Source organism: Octopus bimaculoides, chromosome 6 (genome assembly GCF_046866305.1).
Source record: "Octopus bimaculoides isolate indiv1 chromosome 6, ASM4686630v1, whole genome shotgun sequence".
NCBI classification, from domain to species: Eukaryota; Metazoa; Mollusca; class Cephalopoda; order Octopoda; family Octopodidae; genus Octopus; species Octopus bimaculoides.
In genome coordinates, this window is record NC_142933.1 from 94,763,710 (window position 1) to 94,781,209 (window position 17,500).

The 17,500-nt window shown below is 38.0% G+C and overlaps 1 protein-coding gene across 2 annotated transcripts in view; it reads left to right on the top strand.

Annotated features, from left to right (window-relative positions):
* LOC106869476 (retinochrome) overlaps positions 1–17,500 on the top strand; it is a 32,773-nt gene that overhangs the window by 13,298 nt on the left and 1,975 nt on the right. For both annotated transcript variants that reach the window (XM_089354327.1, XM_014915229.3), the window contains exons 2-5: positions 7,152–7,311; positions 9,249–9,376; positions 14,796–14,892; positions 16,066–16,285. In XM_089354327.1, the coding sequence (XP_089210453.1) occupies positions 7,152–7,311; positions 9,249–9,376; positions 14,796–14,892; positions 16,066–16,285 (605 nt within the window). The remainder of the gene's footprint in view (positions 1–7,151; positions 7,312–9,248; positions 9,377–14,795; positions 14,893–16,065; positions 16,286–17,500) is intronic.

Below are 17,500 nucleotides of genomic sequence, written 5' to 3' on the forward strand. Positions count from 1 at the left end.
TTGTGAGTGGATTTGGTAGGCGGAAACTGAAAGAAGCCTGTCATATATATATATGTATGTATATATATATATATATATATATATATATATATATATATATATATATATATATATATATGTGTGTGTGTGTGTGTATGTGTGTTTGTGTGTCTGTGTTTGTCCCCCCACCGTCACTTGACAACCGATGCTGGTGTGTTTACGTCCCCCGTAACTTAGCAGTTCAGCAAAAGAGACTGATAGAATAAGTACTAGGGTTACAAAGAATAAGTCCTGGGGTCAATTTGCTCGACTAAAGGTGCTGCTCCAGCATGGCCACAGTCAAAATGACTGAAACAAGTAAAAGAGTAAGGCAGTGAGCTGGCAGTATCTTTAGCATGCTGGACAAAATGCTAAGTGACGTTTTATCTGTCTTCTAGTTTTGAGTTCAAATTCTACCAAGATCAATTTACTTTTCATCCTTTCAGGGTCAGTAACATAGGTCTTACTTGGCAGATCTGCTCAAAGACAACTTCAAGGTGACAAATAGTTTTATAATTAGATTGAATCGCTTGCCATTGCATCTACTCAATAATGAAGAACAAAAGCTGATAAGTTATCTAAACTTTAACCCTAAAGGGTTAAATAATCTGAACGCGAGAGCATTCAGATTATTCAGCCAAATGTAATGCTTATTTATTCACATTGTTTTTGCTTAATCATGTAGATGTTATTGACTATCTCCATCCACTAAAATGTTAGGCCTTGTGCCTGTAGTAGAAAGGATTATTATAATTATTATTTGATCTATTAAATCTGAAATCTGTTAATTTGGGGGTCTATTAAAATGGAGGTTTACTATATGAATTCTATTGGATAACATTGGTCAGTTGTGATATATTTGACCTTGAGTGTAAAGGCTATCAACTGATTGATAGATGTAGTCTACCTATACAATACTCTGTTTATAATCTGGGTATTCCAACTTTATTATTGCTAGTTATTATCCACAATTTGTCCAGCTTAAGTTATTAAATAATATGAAGATTAGATAGAACAGTTGATACAAAGATACTTATAAATCATCATAAGAATTTTGAATGATAATCTGGATCAATAGTAAACCAGTGTTGCATAGGAATTTTCAAAATTATTATAGTTACACGTAAAAATATAAGATAAGTACAACCATTTATTCTGTCTCAATTTCTGAGCTGGGGAATTACCTTTATTATACACTCGTACATTTGAACTAATGTCCACACCTTGGTTGTTATAATCAAAATGATTTGGCCATTTTGCTCTCTCTTTTTCTTAGGGTCTCTGTATTTGGTAACATTCTTAGAATTTCAGACCAACCCATTATTTATTACCATGAGTGTAAATAGTTCGCATAACTGGACCCGGGCAGTATGCTGTGCTTAAGAAGACCTGTTGAGTCAAGTGAAATTGTTGTTGTGGTTGATGCCAGTGTCACCTAACTGGCACCCATGCCAGTGGGACGTAAAAAGCACCATTTGTGTGTGGTTGATGCTAGTGCCGGTGGCACGTAAAATGCACCATTTGCTCATAGTCAATGCCAGTGCTACCTGACTGGCTCCCATGCTGGTGGCACATAAAAAGTACTATTCGAGTGTGGATGACACCAATGTCGCTGGACTGGCTCCTGTACTGGTGGCATGTAAAAAGCACCATTCAAACATGGTCGATGCCATTGCTGACAGGTCCCCCCATGCCAGTGGCATGTAAAAAGTACCCATTGCACTCTTGGAGTGGTTGGCATTAGGAAGGGCATCCAGCTGTAGAAACATGCCAGATCAAATTGGAGCCTGGTGCAGCCCCAGGCCTTACCAGTGTATATATACATATCATCATCATCATCATCATCATCGTCGTCGTTTAACATCCGTTTTCCATGCTGGCATGGGTTGGATGGTTCAACTGGGGTTTGGGAAGCCAGAAGGCTGCACCAAGCTCCAGTCAGATCTTCCTGTGTTTCTACAGCTGGATGCCCTTCCTAATGCCAACCACTCCAAGTGTGTAGCGGGTGCTTTTTACGTGCCACCGGCACAGGGGCCAGAGGAGGCTGGCAACGACCATGGTCGGTTGGTGTTTTTTACATGCCACTGGCACGGAAGCCAGTCAAGGCGGTGCTGGCATCAGCCATGTTCGGATGGTGCTTTTTACGTGCCACTGGCATGTAAATATCCATTTGATTTTGATTTTGACGTACTTGACTCAATAGGTCTCCTCAAGCACAGCATGTCACCCTATGATCCAAGGTACTTTTGCGTGGGCTGTTTATGCGACACTGATGTAGGTTACAGCTGTGAACTCACTTTATTTGCCAGGTCTTCTCAGTCACAGCATACCTCCGGAGGTCTCAGTCTTTTGTCATTGCCTCTGTGAGGCCCAACGTTCGAAGGTCATACACTTCATTTCCGTATTTAGTTTGCAAGATTCCTGAAGTGACTTCCCTTTTCACTCCAAGGTCTGTTCTGCATCTGTATGAGAAGTGGTCTTATGTCTGTGTGTATGCATGTTTGTATGTGTGCATTTGTAGATGTGTGTTTGCTTAGGGTTGGTGATAGAAAGGACACCCAGTTGTAGAAAATCTGCTTTAATTAATACAGTCTGACCTGGACAAGCATGGCAAATTGTGCATTAAAACGATGAGGATGATGATGAACTAAAGATGTGAACATATTTATTTTTTGATTTCAATAAAGCTCTCAGGTCATTGAGTATGTTACCCTCAATTAGAACAAACAACAACAACAAAATATCATTATGATTATCTTCAAAAGCAAACTACAGACCAAGCTTCAAGAAAACATGGTATGCTGAACAGCAACAAATATTAAATGACACAGGCTCCAAAGGGAATTATCAAGCTCTCCTGTCACTCTATCATGACTATTTTATATTTTATATGCAATTATTTCAGCTAGAATGTCTGCATTTATAATCCCATAGTTAATTGTATGTGTGTGTGTGTGTGTGTGTGTGTGTGTGTGTGTTCATGTGTGTATCTCTCTCTCTCTCTCTCTCTCTCTCTCTCTCTCTCTCTCTCTCTCTCTATATATATATATATATATATATATATATATATATATACACACATGAACACACACACACACACACACACATATATATATACATGTGTGTATGTGTGTTTTCTGTTTTTCTTCTGGTTGCATATCTTGTGCTGGCAGATATTTGTTCTATGTATAATATTCATAGAGACTGCATGTGATTATAGACTGCATACATTCTTGCAGATTGCATATGTTTATAGAACCTGCGATTAGAGACTACATATGTTCACAGTCTGCTTGTGCTCATAGACTTCATGTGTTTATAGAGGTTGTATGTGTTCATAAAGACACCATACATTCATAGAAACTACCAGTATATGTAGAGACTGCATGTATCAGGTCATCCCATAAGTTCTGTCCGATTTTACCTGTTTTAAAATTGAATGAAATTTAATAGTATTTTAGAATGTCTAATGGAATTAAAAATTATTTTTATGCATTTGTATACATTTAAACTAATTAAATATTATTTTACAGAATAATAGAATTAAAATTTCTTTGATTAAAATCCTTTCTAACATGGAAGTATACAAAGAGCATTTAAGGCACATAATGCTTTATGAGTACAAAAAAGGAAACTCTGCAGCCGAAGCGACTCGAAACATACACTCAGTTTATGGGAAAGAATGCTTGAATGAAAGAACTTGCAGAAGATGGTTTGCAAAATTCAGAAGTGGAGGTTTCAGCCTTGAAGATGAAGATCGAACAGATGTCCAGTTGAGTTTGATGATAAGCTCCTTGAGGCATTACTTGAAGAAAATCCTGCATTATCAGTTGATGAATTGGCAATAAAGCTTAGTTCAAGCCATACAACTGTTCATCGTCATCTTCAACAACGTGGAAAGGTTCCTAAATTTGGAAAATGGGTGCCTTGTGAATTGTCCGAAAGGAACCGCAATTCCCGAGTTGACATCTGCTCTTCTTTCCATTCTCGCAAACTCATTTCACCCTTTTTGGATAGACTTGTGACTGGTGATGAAAAATGGATCTTCTATCGAAATGTTAAATGTGGTAAACAGCGGCTTGGTAAAAGGGAAAAACTCAACTACAACCGAAAAGGGAACTTCATGGGAAAAAGGTTCTTCTCTCTATCTGGTGGGATTGCAAAGGAGTAATTCACTTTGAATTGTTACCACCTAATGCAACAGTCAATCCTCAAGTCTACTGTCAGCAATTAGATCGTGTGAACCAAGCTTTGAAGAAAACAAGACCCGCTTTAGTGAATCGAAAAGGAATGATGTTTCATCAGAACAATGTGCGACCCCACACTGCAGAGATCACATCACAGAAGATCGAAGAGCTTGGTTTGGAAAAAATTCCTCATCCACCTTATTCTCCCGACCTTGCTCCTTCAGACTGCCATTTGTTTCGTAGTTTACAGAATCATTTGGGGGACATAACTTTCGCAAGCCAGGAGGAGGTCGAAACTGACATTTCAGAGTTCTTCGCTTTGAAACCAAAAGAGTTTTACATTTGATGGGATTAAAAAGCTTGTAAATAGATGGAAGGAAGTCATAGATAATCAGAGAAAGAACATTGATGATTAAATTTCAATTAAATATAATATTTGATCACTTGTTTTCTTTATTCAAAATTCGGACAGAACTTATGGGATGACCTGATACTTATAAATACTGCATGTGTTCATAGAAACTATATATATTCATAGAACCTGTCAATTTTCATAGTGACTGCAGGTGTTAATATGAGATAGAGAGACCATAGAAATTGACTGTGTTTATAGATATATAGGCTTAAACATTCATAGAGATCACCTGCATTCAGAGAATCTGCTTGTGTTCATAGAAACAGTTTTCATTCATAAAGTGACTGAACATGTTCTTAAAGACAAACTTGCGTTGATAAAGACTGCATGTTTTTATAAAAGACTGCATGTTTTTGTAAGAAACTATAAGTGCTCATAGAAACTAAATGTCATTCTCGAATTCTGCAATTGTAATGGCTGTATACTTAGGAAGTTTATTTTCCAATCATGTGGTTTAGGGTTGAGTACCACTGCAAGACACCATGGACAAGTGTCTTGTCTAAGGAGCTGACCAGAGCCTTGTGAGTAGATCTGGTATACAGAAACTGAAAGAAGTTTGTTGTTTATGCGTATATTATCTTACCTTGTTTTGACAGCCTGCCATGGTTGTAAACAAACATCGTCATCATGCAGACAGACTGTGTTGATTTGATGGAGGGAGTGAGCCAATGTACAGCATAATCATTTGATCGCTATGAACAAATCATCTGCACAAACAGTTCAGCAAACCAGTGGCTCAATATGATAATGAGTTCTATTGAAGAACCCTCATCTGTCATTTATGATATATTTATATATAAATATGTGTGTGTGTGTCTATATATATTGTCTTTTACTTGTTTCCATCATTACACTGTGGCCATTCTGGGGCACTGTGAATGTTTTGAAGAATGTTTAGTCAAATGAATCGATTTCAGTACCTTTTTTTTAAACCTCCAGTACTGTTCTGACCTCATCTACAGAATTCATATTTTTTCTGTCCAAATGATTTTGAAGACTGTGGAATAAATAATGATTAGATGGGGCAATGTCCGGCGAATATGGTGGGTGGGTCATCGTTTCCCATTCAAACTGCTTCAGCCTTTGGAATGTCATTCTTGCTGTATGTAGTCGATCATTATCCTGATGGAGGAGCACCTTTCGTCTTGAAACCAAAGATGGTCATTTTGCTTCTAGCATGAGTGTTGATGAATGGTTGAATGACCAAATCTCAGCTTCTCTGCTAGTTCTTCAACAATTACAATAGGATTTTATTCCACCAGGGTTTGCAGGATGTCCTCATCAAACTCTACAGATCCTCCAGGGTGACGCTTATCTTCTAGGCTGTAGTTTCTGGCTCAGAATTTCTGGAACCACTGTTGATACTGGCTTACACTTGTTGTCTGATCCCCATATACTGCATTAATATACCTCGTGCTTTCCGTTGCGTTGTTGCCTTTATTGAACTCATAAAGCAAAACATGCCAAATATGCTACTTTGTCACTTCCATTATAGCTTTGAAAAAACAACTGTTAAAATTGAACTGCACTCTTCAAAGCTTGCACTAAGAATAAGCACAAGGTAAAATTACTACCTGCTTTTATAGCAAGCTGATGCCAGTAGTTTATCCCATCCCTCTCTTTTAATTCATGCCGTTGAAAAAAAACAGCATTATTTATGGGATGACCCAATATGTATGTATAAAAGAAAAGAGATGACAAAGGAATGAATGATACAAACTTCATTAGCTTACAGCTGTTTCACAATAAGATGCAGTGGACTCCTAGTTGAGTGTTTGAGTAACACTTTATAGCTTCATCAGAGCCTCAAATGGAAATATACAGTATGTCTATAATCTTTTATTTTTAATCTGTAAAAAAGTGCAAGAGACTCAAAAGCAAAGAGTTTTGTGTGTGGCACTTATCAAATCTCAGTCATTGTTGTAACTTTCTGCTGATTAAAAATAAAAAAAAGATTAAAAAATGCACATGTGTGTGTGTGTGTGTGTGTGTGTGGCATATATGTGTGTGTAAGTATCTATATGTATATATTGTTGTGTTTGTTTATCTGTGAGTTGTTCTACAATGTTTGTTTCATGTTCTGGAAATTATTCTTGTGAATATGAACGAAGCAGATGATGATGATGATGATGATGGGCAAGGGAATATTTCCCAATGGCCCGAAAATAATTTTCATGGCAGTCTGGATATAAACAGCATTGCTTGTATGATGGTGATGCTTATTTACAGCCATCACATGACGACAGGACAACACAAACACATGCACAGACACAAATACAAACACGCACACAGACACAGACAGACACACACACACACACACACACACACACACACACACACACACACACACACATTCTTCAGACTTCTTTCAGTTTTCTGACAATCAAATCCACTCATAAGATTTGATGATAATAATAATTATAATAATGATTGCAGTAGTGTGATAGATATAGTCAAAATTGAAAAGCTAACAATATTAAAATTATTTTACTAATTTGTTTCCACTATTTATTTATTTCCTATTGAAACAGGTGTAACGGCTTTTTCAACCAATGGACTTGCAGCAATTGTTTTGGCAAGGCAGAACACACAACCTCGAAGGAAGTACAGCACATTGATCTACTTCCTTCTGACAAGTGCTTTGGTCAATATTGGATTTCCTCTGAACTCATCTTCAAGTATTGCTGGAAGGTAAGTTTGTCTATAATTGGTCAACATTTTAGTTACCTAAAGTCATTTGGCAGTAATTACAGCTGGAATTCTACAAGGTATAGACTCGTACAAAGTTTGAATTGTTTCCAAAGGAAATTTTGTCTATTCTTCAGCTAAAACAGTCCCCAGTTCTTGTAGTGATGATGGTTGAGGATATAGACTCCTTACTTGTTTTTTCTAAAATGCACCATAAATGTTCAATAATATTGAGATCTGGGGACTGTGGTGGCCAGATAAGATGTTCAACTTCACTAGAATGTTCCTCGTGTCATTTAGTAACAACTTCAGCTGTGTGAATTGGTGCATTATCATCCTGAAAGATTGTGCTTCCCCCCAGAAACAGTTCTACAATCATAGGATGAATTTGATCAGATAAAATGCTTAAATAGTCTCAACTATTAATTCTGCCATGAAGGGAATCCATTGTGCTGGTGGATTTCCAAGATATAGCCCCCCAGATCATCACAGATCCTCCTCCATGTTCAACAGTTGGAAGAAGGTAGTCTGGGTAAAATGCTTCTTTTGGCTATCTCCACATGTATACTAGGTCATTGGTCAGAAATAAAGCAAAGGATGACTCGTCTGAGAAAACAACATTCTTCCATTACTCTAGAGACCAATTCTGTAGGTTTTTACTCCACTCTAAATGCTTTGCAACATTTGCTTTTGAAAGTAGTGGTTTTCTGATTGCAGCCTTCCTGTGAAATGAAGCTTTGTGCAGCTCTCAGTGAACAGTTTTTGTGAAAACTGGGTTCTCGAGGTGGTCATTAAGCTCTGTAGTAATTTTGGGAGCTATACTTTTGTGATCCTTTCTAACAATTCGTGTAAGAGTCCGATGGTCACTATCTGAAAGTTTTGGTTTTCTCCCGGATATTTAGAACAACATGGATTATTCTGGTGCATGTACCATTTAGAACTACATGGATTATTCTGGTGCACATGCCATTTAGAGTTTTCTTTGTAGAAGCTGTAACTGTCCATTTATTGAACCATAAATTAAAATTGATTCAACTGCGGCTCTGAAGACTTGCATAAAAAAGCAGTAAATAAAATCGATGGAAGAAAGAAGTGAAATATTTCCAGACTAAAGGCTCTGAGAGAGGATTGGATTATAGAAATGAGAGAGGACTGGATTATAGAAAAAGTGCTTTGAAGACCTAGATAAACCTCCAGAAATCACTGAGAGCAATATTGATATAGTCTTTCTTGAAGAACTTTACATAAGGAAGGGTTCTTTCACCACTGATAGACTGTCCTCAAATCAGTCCAGGCTGGTGAAGCTTGTAGTCTGGATGGTATCTCTGTGAAGGTCTGGAAACTAGAAGAATTCAACAATGTGTACCTGGAGGCCTGCAATATAATAGTTATAACACTTATGAATAATATTATAATAAATAATATGATATAGAGTGATATTGTACCTGTAACAGGGATTTAACTGAAGGTTTTTCTTAATCAATAGACTGCTATCTTCCATTCCAGGTTTCACCTAAATTTTTCTTTCTTTGAATATTTTAAAGTTGCAGTATGTTTTTATGATTCTGTTCTCTGTAGGATTTTTATTGGGTTTTGTATCTTTCAGTTCAGTAAGATCCCTTTACCATCATAGCAACTAGTTCAGGAATAAAAAATACACATTTGTGAGCTAGCAGAATTATTAGAACATCAGAAAAAAATTGCTTTGGAATATTTTTCCAGACTTGAGTTCAAATCCTGTGGAGGCCAAGTTTGCCTTTCACCATTCCCGGCCTTTAAAACAAACTAAACAATTACTTTGATCATAATTCTTAATGAAATGAAAAATGAAAATGCAAAATTTCTTGTGATTTTTGCCTAATTTTTTAAAATCATTTCTATAGCATATTGGTAAGTTCTCTATTGGGCAGAAATAATCATTGTTCCTTGTATTCCTGCAGATGGCTTTTTGGAAATTTTGGCTGCCACTTCTATGGATTTATTGGATTTGTTGTTGGAATTTCCCACATATGGATGCTGTTTGCATTTTGTATTGAACGATATGTTGCCACTTGCCATAGAGAATTCTGTGAGTGTTTTGTTACATTTTTGGACTAAATTTCTGAGATGTATAATGTTATGCTTACTTTTTGTAATTCATATTCAGATATGTGATAATAATATTCATATTTGTAACTACAATGCTCTGATGTGTAGTGGTAATGCCTGCTTTTGTAATAAAATTGCTCAGGTGTTTGATAATGTTCATATTTGTGATTACTGTGCTCCAGTGTAAGATGATAAAGTTCATTTTCATTATTGCAGTGCTAAGCTCTGTGCTGATAACATCCAATTTTTATGATAATAATGCTCAATGTTTAATGATAATGCCCATTTTTTTCATGATTACATTGCTCAAGTGTGTTTGGTGGTAATGTCCAAATTTATAATTACAATATCCAGTCTCCAATCAAATATTTTTAATTAAAGATGTTTATTCATAATTAGTGTCACCTTCCTGGCACGTGAAAAGTCATTAGAGTGAGACCATTGCCAGTGCCGCTGGACTGTGCAGGTGGCTTGTAAAATACACCATTTTGAGCATGGCCATTGCCAGTACCTCCTGACTGGCCTTCGTGCCGGTGGCACGTAAAAGCACCCACTACACTCTCAGAGTGGTTGGCATTAGGAAGGGCATTCAGCTGTAGAAACTCTGCCAGATCAGATTGGAACCTTGTGTAGCCATCTGGTTCACCAGTCCTCAGTCAAATCGTCCAACCCATGCTAGCATGGAAAGCAGACGTTAAACGACGATGATGACGATGATGATGATGTGTACACACTGTAAAGAAAGACAAAATTTATACAGAAGCAAATTTCTATGCATACTCACAAAAAAACTTAGAGGACACATTGGGTTTTTTTTATTTGTGTGTTTGAATGTGTGAAAGTATTTGATCAGATTTGAATTCAAAAATTCTTCCACCTCAATGAATCTAAAACTCTAATCCTATTAACAAGTAAGCTACTTTTGAATGCTGATTGTATTAACCTTCTTTGGTGTGTAAATGAACCTTTTGATAGCCTATATAACAAATGTGATTACTATGGCAGTGCTGCTTTTAGTATTGAGTTGGTGGTGATGGCTACTGTTTAGTTCCAAGTCCATCCTCACTGAATGAATCTGTGATCAAATACATAACACTTTGGCCATCTTATCATTTTTACTAAGCTTAACCCTTTAGCATTCAGATTATATAAATATATAGGCGCAGGAGTGGCTGTGTGGTAAGTAGTTTGCTTACCAACCACATGGTTCCGGGTTCAGTCCAACTGCATGGTACATTGGGCAAGTGTCTTCTACTATAGCCTTGGGCCGACCAAAGCCTTGTGAGTGGATTTGGTAGACAGAAACTGAAAGAAGCCTGTCATATATATATATATATATATATATATATATATATATATATATATATATATATATATATATATATATGTATGTATGTATGTGTATGTATGTGTTTGTGTGTCTGTGTTTGTCCCTCCCAACATTGCTTGACAACCGATGCTGGTGTGTTTATGTCCCCGTAACTTAGCGGTTTGGCAAAAGAGACCAATAGAATAAGTACTAGCCTTGCAAAGAATAAGTCCCGGGGTCGATTTGCATGACTAAATGTGGTGCTCCAGCATGGCCGCGGTCAAGTGACTGAAACAAATAAAAGGATATAGATAAATATAATGTGTGTGTGTGTATATGTTTGTGTGTCTGTGTTTGTCTCCCCAACATCGCATGACAACCGATGCTGGTGTGTTTACGTCCCCGTAACTTAGCGGTTCGACAAAAGAGACTGATAGAATAAGTACTAGGCTTACAAAAAATAAGTCCTGGGGTCGATTTGCTTGACTAAAGGTGGTGTTCCAGCATGGCCGCAGTCAAAATGACTGAAACAAGTAAAAGAGTAAGGCGGTGCCCTACTCATGCATTTTTTGGTGTCATCAAATATGCTTGTGGAATGTTCGAGAAGTTGAAGCAGAATATGAAGCGTCTTAATGTTTTGGACTTTCTTTATGGTGATAGCGATGGCAGAGTTAGTGGTGATGATGATGACAACGACAACGATGATGATAGTAATAGTGGTGGTGGTGGTGGTAGCAGCAATAATTATGGTGATGATGATAGTGATAACAATGCTGCTTCTGATGATGACAGTTGCATAACAATGTTTTATAGCTATCATAATAATCATAATAATCAATGTTCTATAGCTATTATAATAATTATAGCTATCATAGTAATCAATAACAATAATATTTTTTAAATTAACAACTGCTTTAAATGCTAAATGGTTTGATACTTAATAGTTAGGAATTCTTTTGAATGCACAGCAGTTGGTGTAATCTCATATTATTTTATTAATCCAAAACAATCTATCTGTACAATTACTATATACTTAGTACATGCTATTAATTGTTAACGTTGTAAGGTGGCAAGATGGCAGAATCATTAACATGGTGGGTAAAATGCTTAGCGGCATTTCATTTGTCTTTGTGTTCTGAGTTCAAATTCTGCTGAGGTTGACTTTGCTTTCATCCTTCCAGGATCGATAAATTAAGTACCAGTTGCATACTGGGGTTGATGTGATCGATTGTTCCCCCAGTCCCCTAAAAATCCAGGCCTTGTGCCTATAATAGAAATGATTATTATTATTATGAAGATAAGTATGATGATGGTTACATACATTTCTAATATTTATAATACAGACGTCAACAAAATACATCAAAGACACATTTTTAACCCTTTGAATGTGGAAACTGGATCAAAATTTCACTACTGTTAACTGCAGAAAGCAGTTTTACACAAAGGCATTGAAAAAACCTCTCCTTTTACAGCCAGAAGTGGAGATATTCTCAGTGACACCTTTTACAAAAGACAATTTTTCAGATTTTCGTAATTGTTTCACGTACAGTTCTATATTCGAGAGATGAGGAATTATGTACATTATTTACATTTGATGGATATTTGTCATCATCTTTTTTGTTGTTAACACATTTTGGCTGATTTTCTCTCCAGCCTTCATCAGGTGTTCTGGGGGAATTTCGAACCTGGGTTCTCATTCCTAAGGTATTTTTCTGATGTTATGATTATTATTATTATTCAGGTCACTGCCTGGAATCGAACTTGGAATCTTGGGGGTTAGCAGCTTGCACTCCTAACCACTATGCCATATGCCCATGGGCAATTATGGAGTGAATTTTAGGTCTTATAAATCTAATATTTTCCTATCCTTCCTTTCACATATTTCATCAAATATCCCTTTACAGAACAATAATCAAATACTTTTGGTGAAAGCTATGAAAATTGTACCTACAGGAGATACTGAAAAATTATTGCAGAAGCAGAAAATACCAATGTTATTTTTTGGACGATAATTGAAATCTAATTATGTTGTCAAAGGGTTAAGAGAGTTTTCATTATCTGATAATAGATTGGATTTCTATAGTAGAAAAGAAAAAAAAATTGTTTTTTGTTGTCTAGCAGTTTTGGTAAAAAGGCAGTGAATGAATGAACAGAATTTTTAGGGCATTGGACAAAATGCTTTGTGGTGTGTATATGTTCTAGTTCTTTATGTTCTAGGTTCAAATCTTGGTGAGGTCAGCTTTATCTGTCAACCTTCAGGGATTGATAAAATAAAGTACTAGTTAGGAGCATTGGACAAATTGCTTTGTGGAACTTGTCCTGACTTTGTATTCCAGGTTTAAACATTGCTGAGATCTACTTTACCTTCCATTCTTCAGAAATTCATAAAACAATACCAGTCAAGGGCATCGGATTTTTTCTGTTTATTTTTTAATTTCTTTTAGCAGAATTGTAAAGAGCATTGGACAAATTGCTTTGTGATATTTGTTCTGGCTCTTTATGGTCTGAGTGCCAAGGTAAGTGTGGTGAGCAAGTCTGTGTCCTAACAACAAGATGGTATCTCAAACTATTATCAGAAGGAATGTAATGTGAAATCACCATTGTATTTTCCTCTGAAAATTCTATAACAAGGACATAGCACCTGTGAAGGAAATCATCAGGAATTGTTTGTTGACCTGATAGTGAAGAGGTGGGAAGGAATGATGTACTTTGGCTAGATTTGTTTCATTGCATTTACAACATCAAAGGAACCAATTGAATAATATGCTTACATGAATGCTTTTCATGTGGTTTACTGAATAAAACAGAGTGAAAGGTAAATCTACCTTCAAAAAGTTACCAGGAGATAAAAGGAATGAAAGATGTTAGGAACTCCTGATTTATGGGAATGCTAAATGGAATCCAGTGCTAGGCTATTTGACTGGTACTATATTTTATTGACCTCAGAAGGAATAGAAAATAAAGTTGACACTGGTAAGATTTGAACTCAGAAAAATAATACTGCAGGTCTTTTGTCCAGTGCTCTAAGGATTTGGCCAAACAGTCTAAGATGACTCTAATGATTTGGTCAAATAGTGTGAGCTGGTGCTCCTAAATCATGCATGTAACAGGATGCACCCGTTTCTGAGTTGTGTTGTTTGTTGGATACAAAATCCAACCAATGGTAACTCATAATTGTGCAAAATATCCTGGTACCAAAGGAGTTCAGGCAGCTCCTAAGGGCCCTGGACAGTGTCCAAGTCTTGCAGTGTTACATCAGAACAGGGAGGACCAGAGACCTAAAGACCCAAACCTTTGACCTCCTGCACAGATATCTTTACTGAGTATCTGGCTGGGTTGACGGCTTGTGTTGGTTGACCACATACCACATGGTCATGGCAAATGAGGAGGTACCTTGCAGAGATGGGAATTGATTGGGATTCTGCTTGACAAGTCACTCAGAAGGACCTGGAAATATACCGACTAATGGTGAATGCAGCAGTTTGCTGCAACAGTGCATACTCCAACACTTGACCCAATGGTTTCCACAATCCATTACCATAGTCCTTTGCAGTGGTGTTATTGTAAAATGCAGGAGGCGCAATGGCCCAGTGGTTAGGGCAGTGGACTCGTGGTCATAGGATCGCAGTTTCGATTCCCAGACCGGGCGTTGCAAGTGTTTATTGAGTGAAAACACCTAAAGTTCCACGAGGCTCCGGCAGGTGATGGTGGCGAACCCTGCTGTACTCTTTCATCACAACTTTCTCTCATTCTTACTTCTTGTTTCTGTTGTGCTTGCAATTCAAAGGGTCAGCCTTGTCACACTGTGTCACGTTGAATATCCCCGAGAACTGCGTTAAGGGTACACGTGTCTGTGGAGTGCTCAGCCACTTGCACGTTGATATCACGAGCAGGCTGTTCCGTTGATCGGATCAACTGGAACCCTCGACATCGTAAGCGACGGAGTGCCAACAACAACAACAATTGTAAAATGTATTTCTGTGTTAATGTTTTATATTATTCTATATGTTTGTTAAACTTTCTTAAGGATACTATCCATGATGTTTTCCATATGAATAATATTGAATTATGCTATTGTTTCTAATTCCAGACAAAAGAATGCCTTCCATTTACTACACCTTGTTGTTTGCTGCTATGTATTCAGTCGGTACTTTCTGGGCTGTCATGCCTCTTCTGGGATGGGGCGAGTAAGTATTCTTTGAAACTTGGTCATTATCATTATCATTTAACATCTGTTTTCCATGCTGGCACGGGTTGGATGATTCAACAAGAGCTGTCAAGCCAGAGGACTGCACCAAACAACAATGTCTGCTTTTGCATGGTTTCTGTGGCTGGATGCATTTCTTAATACCAAAGTGTTACAAAGTGTACTGGGTGCTTTCACTTGGCACTGGAACTAGCAAGGTCACCAAATAACTCACAAGACAAGACACCCTTCAGCTGAGTGAGGAGTAGTATTAAATGAGGTGGCTTTATGCCCTTTCAAATAGTTAACCTTTAGTACATTAACTGTGGCCATTTAACTCTACCAAAATAGTAGTGTGTGTGTTCTCTCTCTTAGACACACACACACACACACACACACACACATACCAGTTTTCTCTCTCTCTTTTCTTATACATTTACCCATACACACACATGCGCACACACACACACACACACATGCATCCACACACACACACATGCTCCCTCTTTACCGTCCTCTCTTTTTCTCGCTCTCTCTCACACACATACATAAACATGCTTTCTCTCTCTACTGCCCTCTCTTTTCCTCTCTTTCTCTCTCACATACACACACAAACATGCTTTCCCACTCTCTTTTCCTCTCTCTCTATCTCTCTCTCTCTCTCTCTCTCTCACTTCCTATCACACTCACAAGTATGTTTTCTCTCACACACACTCTCAAGCATGCTCCCTGCCTCTGATGTACCCATAAATATACTTCCCTTCTCTTTCTCTCTCTCTCTCTCTCTCACTTTCTCATACATATCCAGATAAACTTACTGTCTCTCACAATCACAATCTCTTGTTCTCTTTCCCTCTCATAAACACATGTGATCTCGTGACCGATCAGACTCTTAGATGATGTTACACACCACTGGTCACAATGCACTTTGCATCATTTTAACCATCCACTGGCCAGGTAAGCAGACCAACATTCTCCTCCCCCCACTGATTGACAGGAATACTGGAGCAACATGAAATGCATTGTTATGCCCAAGCACCCAACATGCCACTCAGTCTGGGAATTGAACCCATGATCTCACATTTATGAGTGCAACAGCCTAACCACGAGGCCACACGCCATCACCATAAACATACATACTCTAAATTCACTTCTATTTTGATTTATTTTACAGGTATGGACTGGAACCAACAGGAACCTCTTGCACCATTTCTTATATCAATGCCACTGACAGTTTCCAGTCTTTGATCATGTCAATGGTTATTGTGACCTATTCTTTCCCAATCATTGTATCTTGCTATGCTGTCTCCAAGGCATGGACAGCGCTTGGCAACATGTCGGACTCTGAGAAGGAAAAAGATCGAGATTTGTTATCTGAAGAGCAGCTAACTGCTGTAAGTGGTGGTTATTTGTTTCCATATTTCTTTCAAACTCTAAGAAGTGTATGCGTGTGTGTGTGCACACGCATGCGCATGTGTGTATGTGTGTGCATCTGTGAGTGTATGCTTGTATATGTATGTGGTGTGTCTGTGTGTATGTGTGTGTGTGCGTGTGTGTGTCTCTGTGTGTGTGTGTGTGTATGTGTGTGCATCTGTGAGTGTATGCTTGTATATGTATGTGGTGTGTCTGTGTGTATGTGTGTGTGTGCGTGTGTGTGTCTCTGTGTCTGTGTGTGTGTGTGTGTATGTGTGTGCATCTGTGAGTGTATGCTTGTATATGTATGTGGTGTGTCTGTGTGTATGTGTGTGTGTGTGTGTGTGTCTGTGTGTGTGTGTGTGTGTGTGTGTATGTGTGTGCATCTGTGAGTGTATGCTTGTATATGTATGTGGTGTGTCTGTGTGTATGTGTGTGTGTGCGTGTGTGTGTCTGTGTGTGTGTGTGTGTGTGTGTATGTGTGTGCATCTGTGAGTGTATGCTTGTATATGTATGTGGTGTGTCTGTGTGTATGTGTGTGTGTGTGTGCGTGTGTGTGTCTCTGTGTCTGTGTGTGTGTGCACACGCACGTGTGTGTGTGTGTGTGTGTGCATCTGTGAGTGTATGCTTGTATATGTATGTGGTGTGTCTGTGTGTATGTGTGTGTGTATGTGTGCACGTGTGTGTGTCTCTGTGTCTGTGTATATGTGCGCATCTATGAGTGTGTGCATGCGTGTGTGTCTGTGTATGTGTGTGCACATCTGTGAGTGTGTGTGTATGTGTATGTGTGTTGTGTGTATGTGTGTGTGTGTGTAAGAGGGGGAAGGTTTACCCCCAAAGAATCATTTGATTTATTCCTCCCCGTCCCCTTGTTATTGTGTCTTGGCAAACTTTAGCAGAAAGTTATCAGCCTCTTGGCTAAAATGTCTCAAGTTTGTATCGTTTTACATATTAAGGTATTAGACTCTGTTGTTCAGTTCATTTGGCAACAAAAGGAGTAGAATGATGATTGTAATGATGGTGGGGGTGGTGTTTGCAGTGTTGGAATGGTGGTTGCAGTGGTGAGGAATTGATAGTGTTTGAGTGGTAGTATGATGATGGTTGCATTGGTGTGTTGGTGCTTGCAGAGATATAGTAGTATTTGTAGTGGTGATCGTAGTTGTAGTGGTTGTAGTGGTGATTGTAGTTGTAGTGGT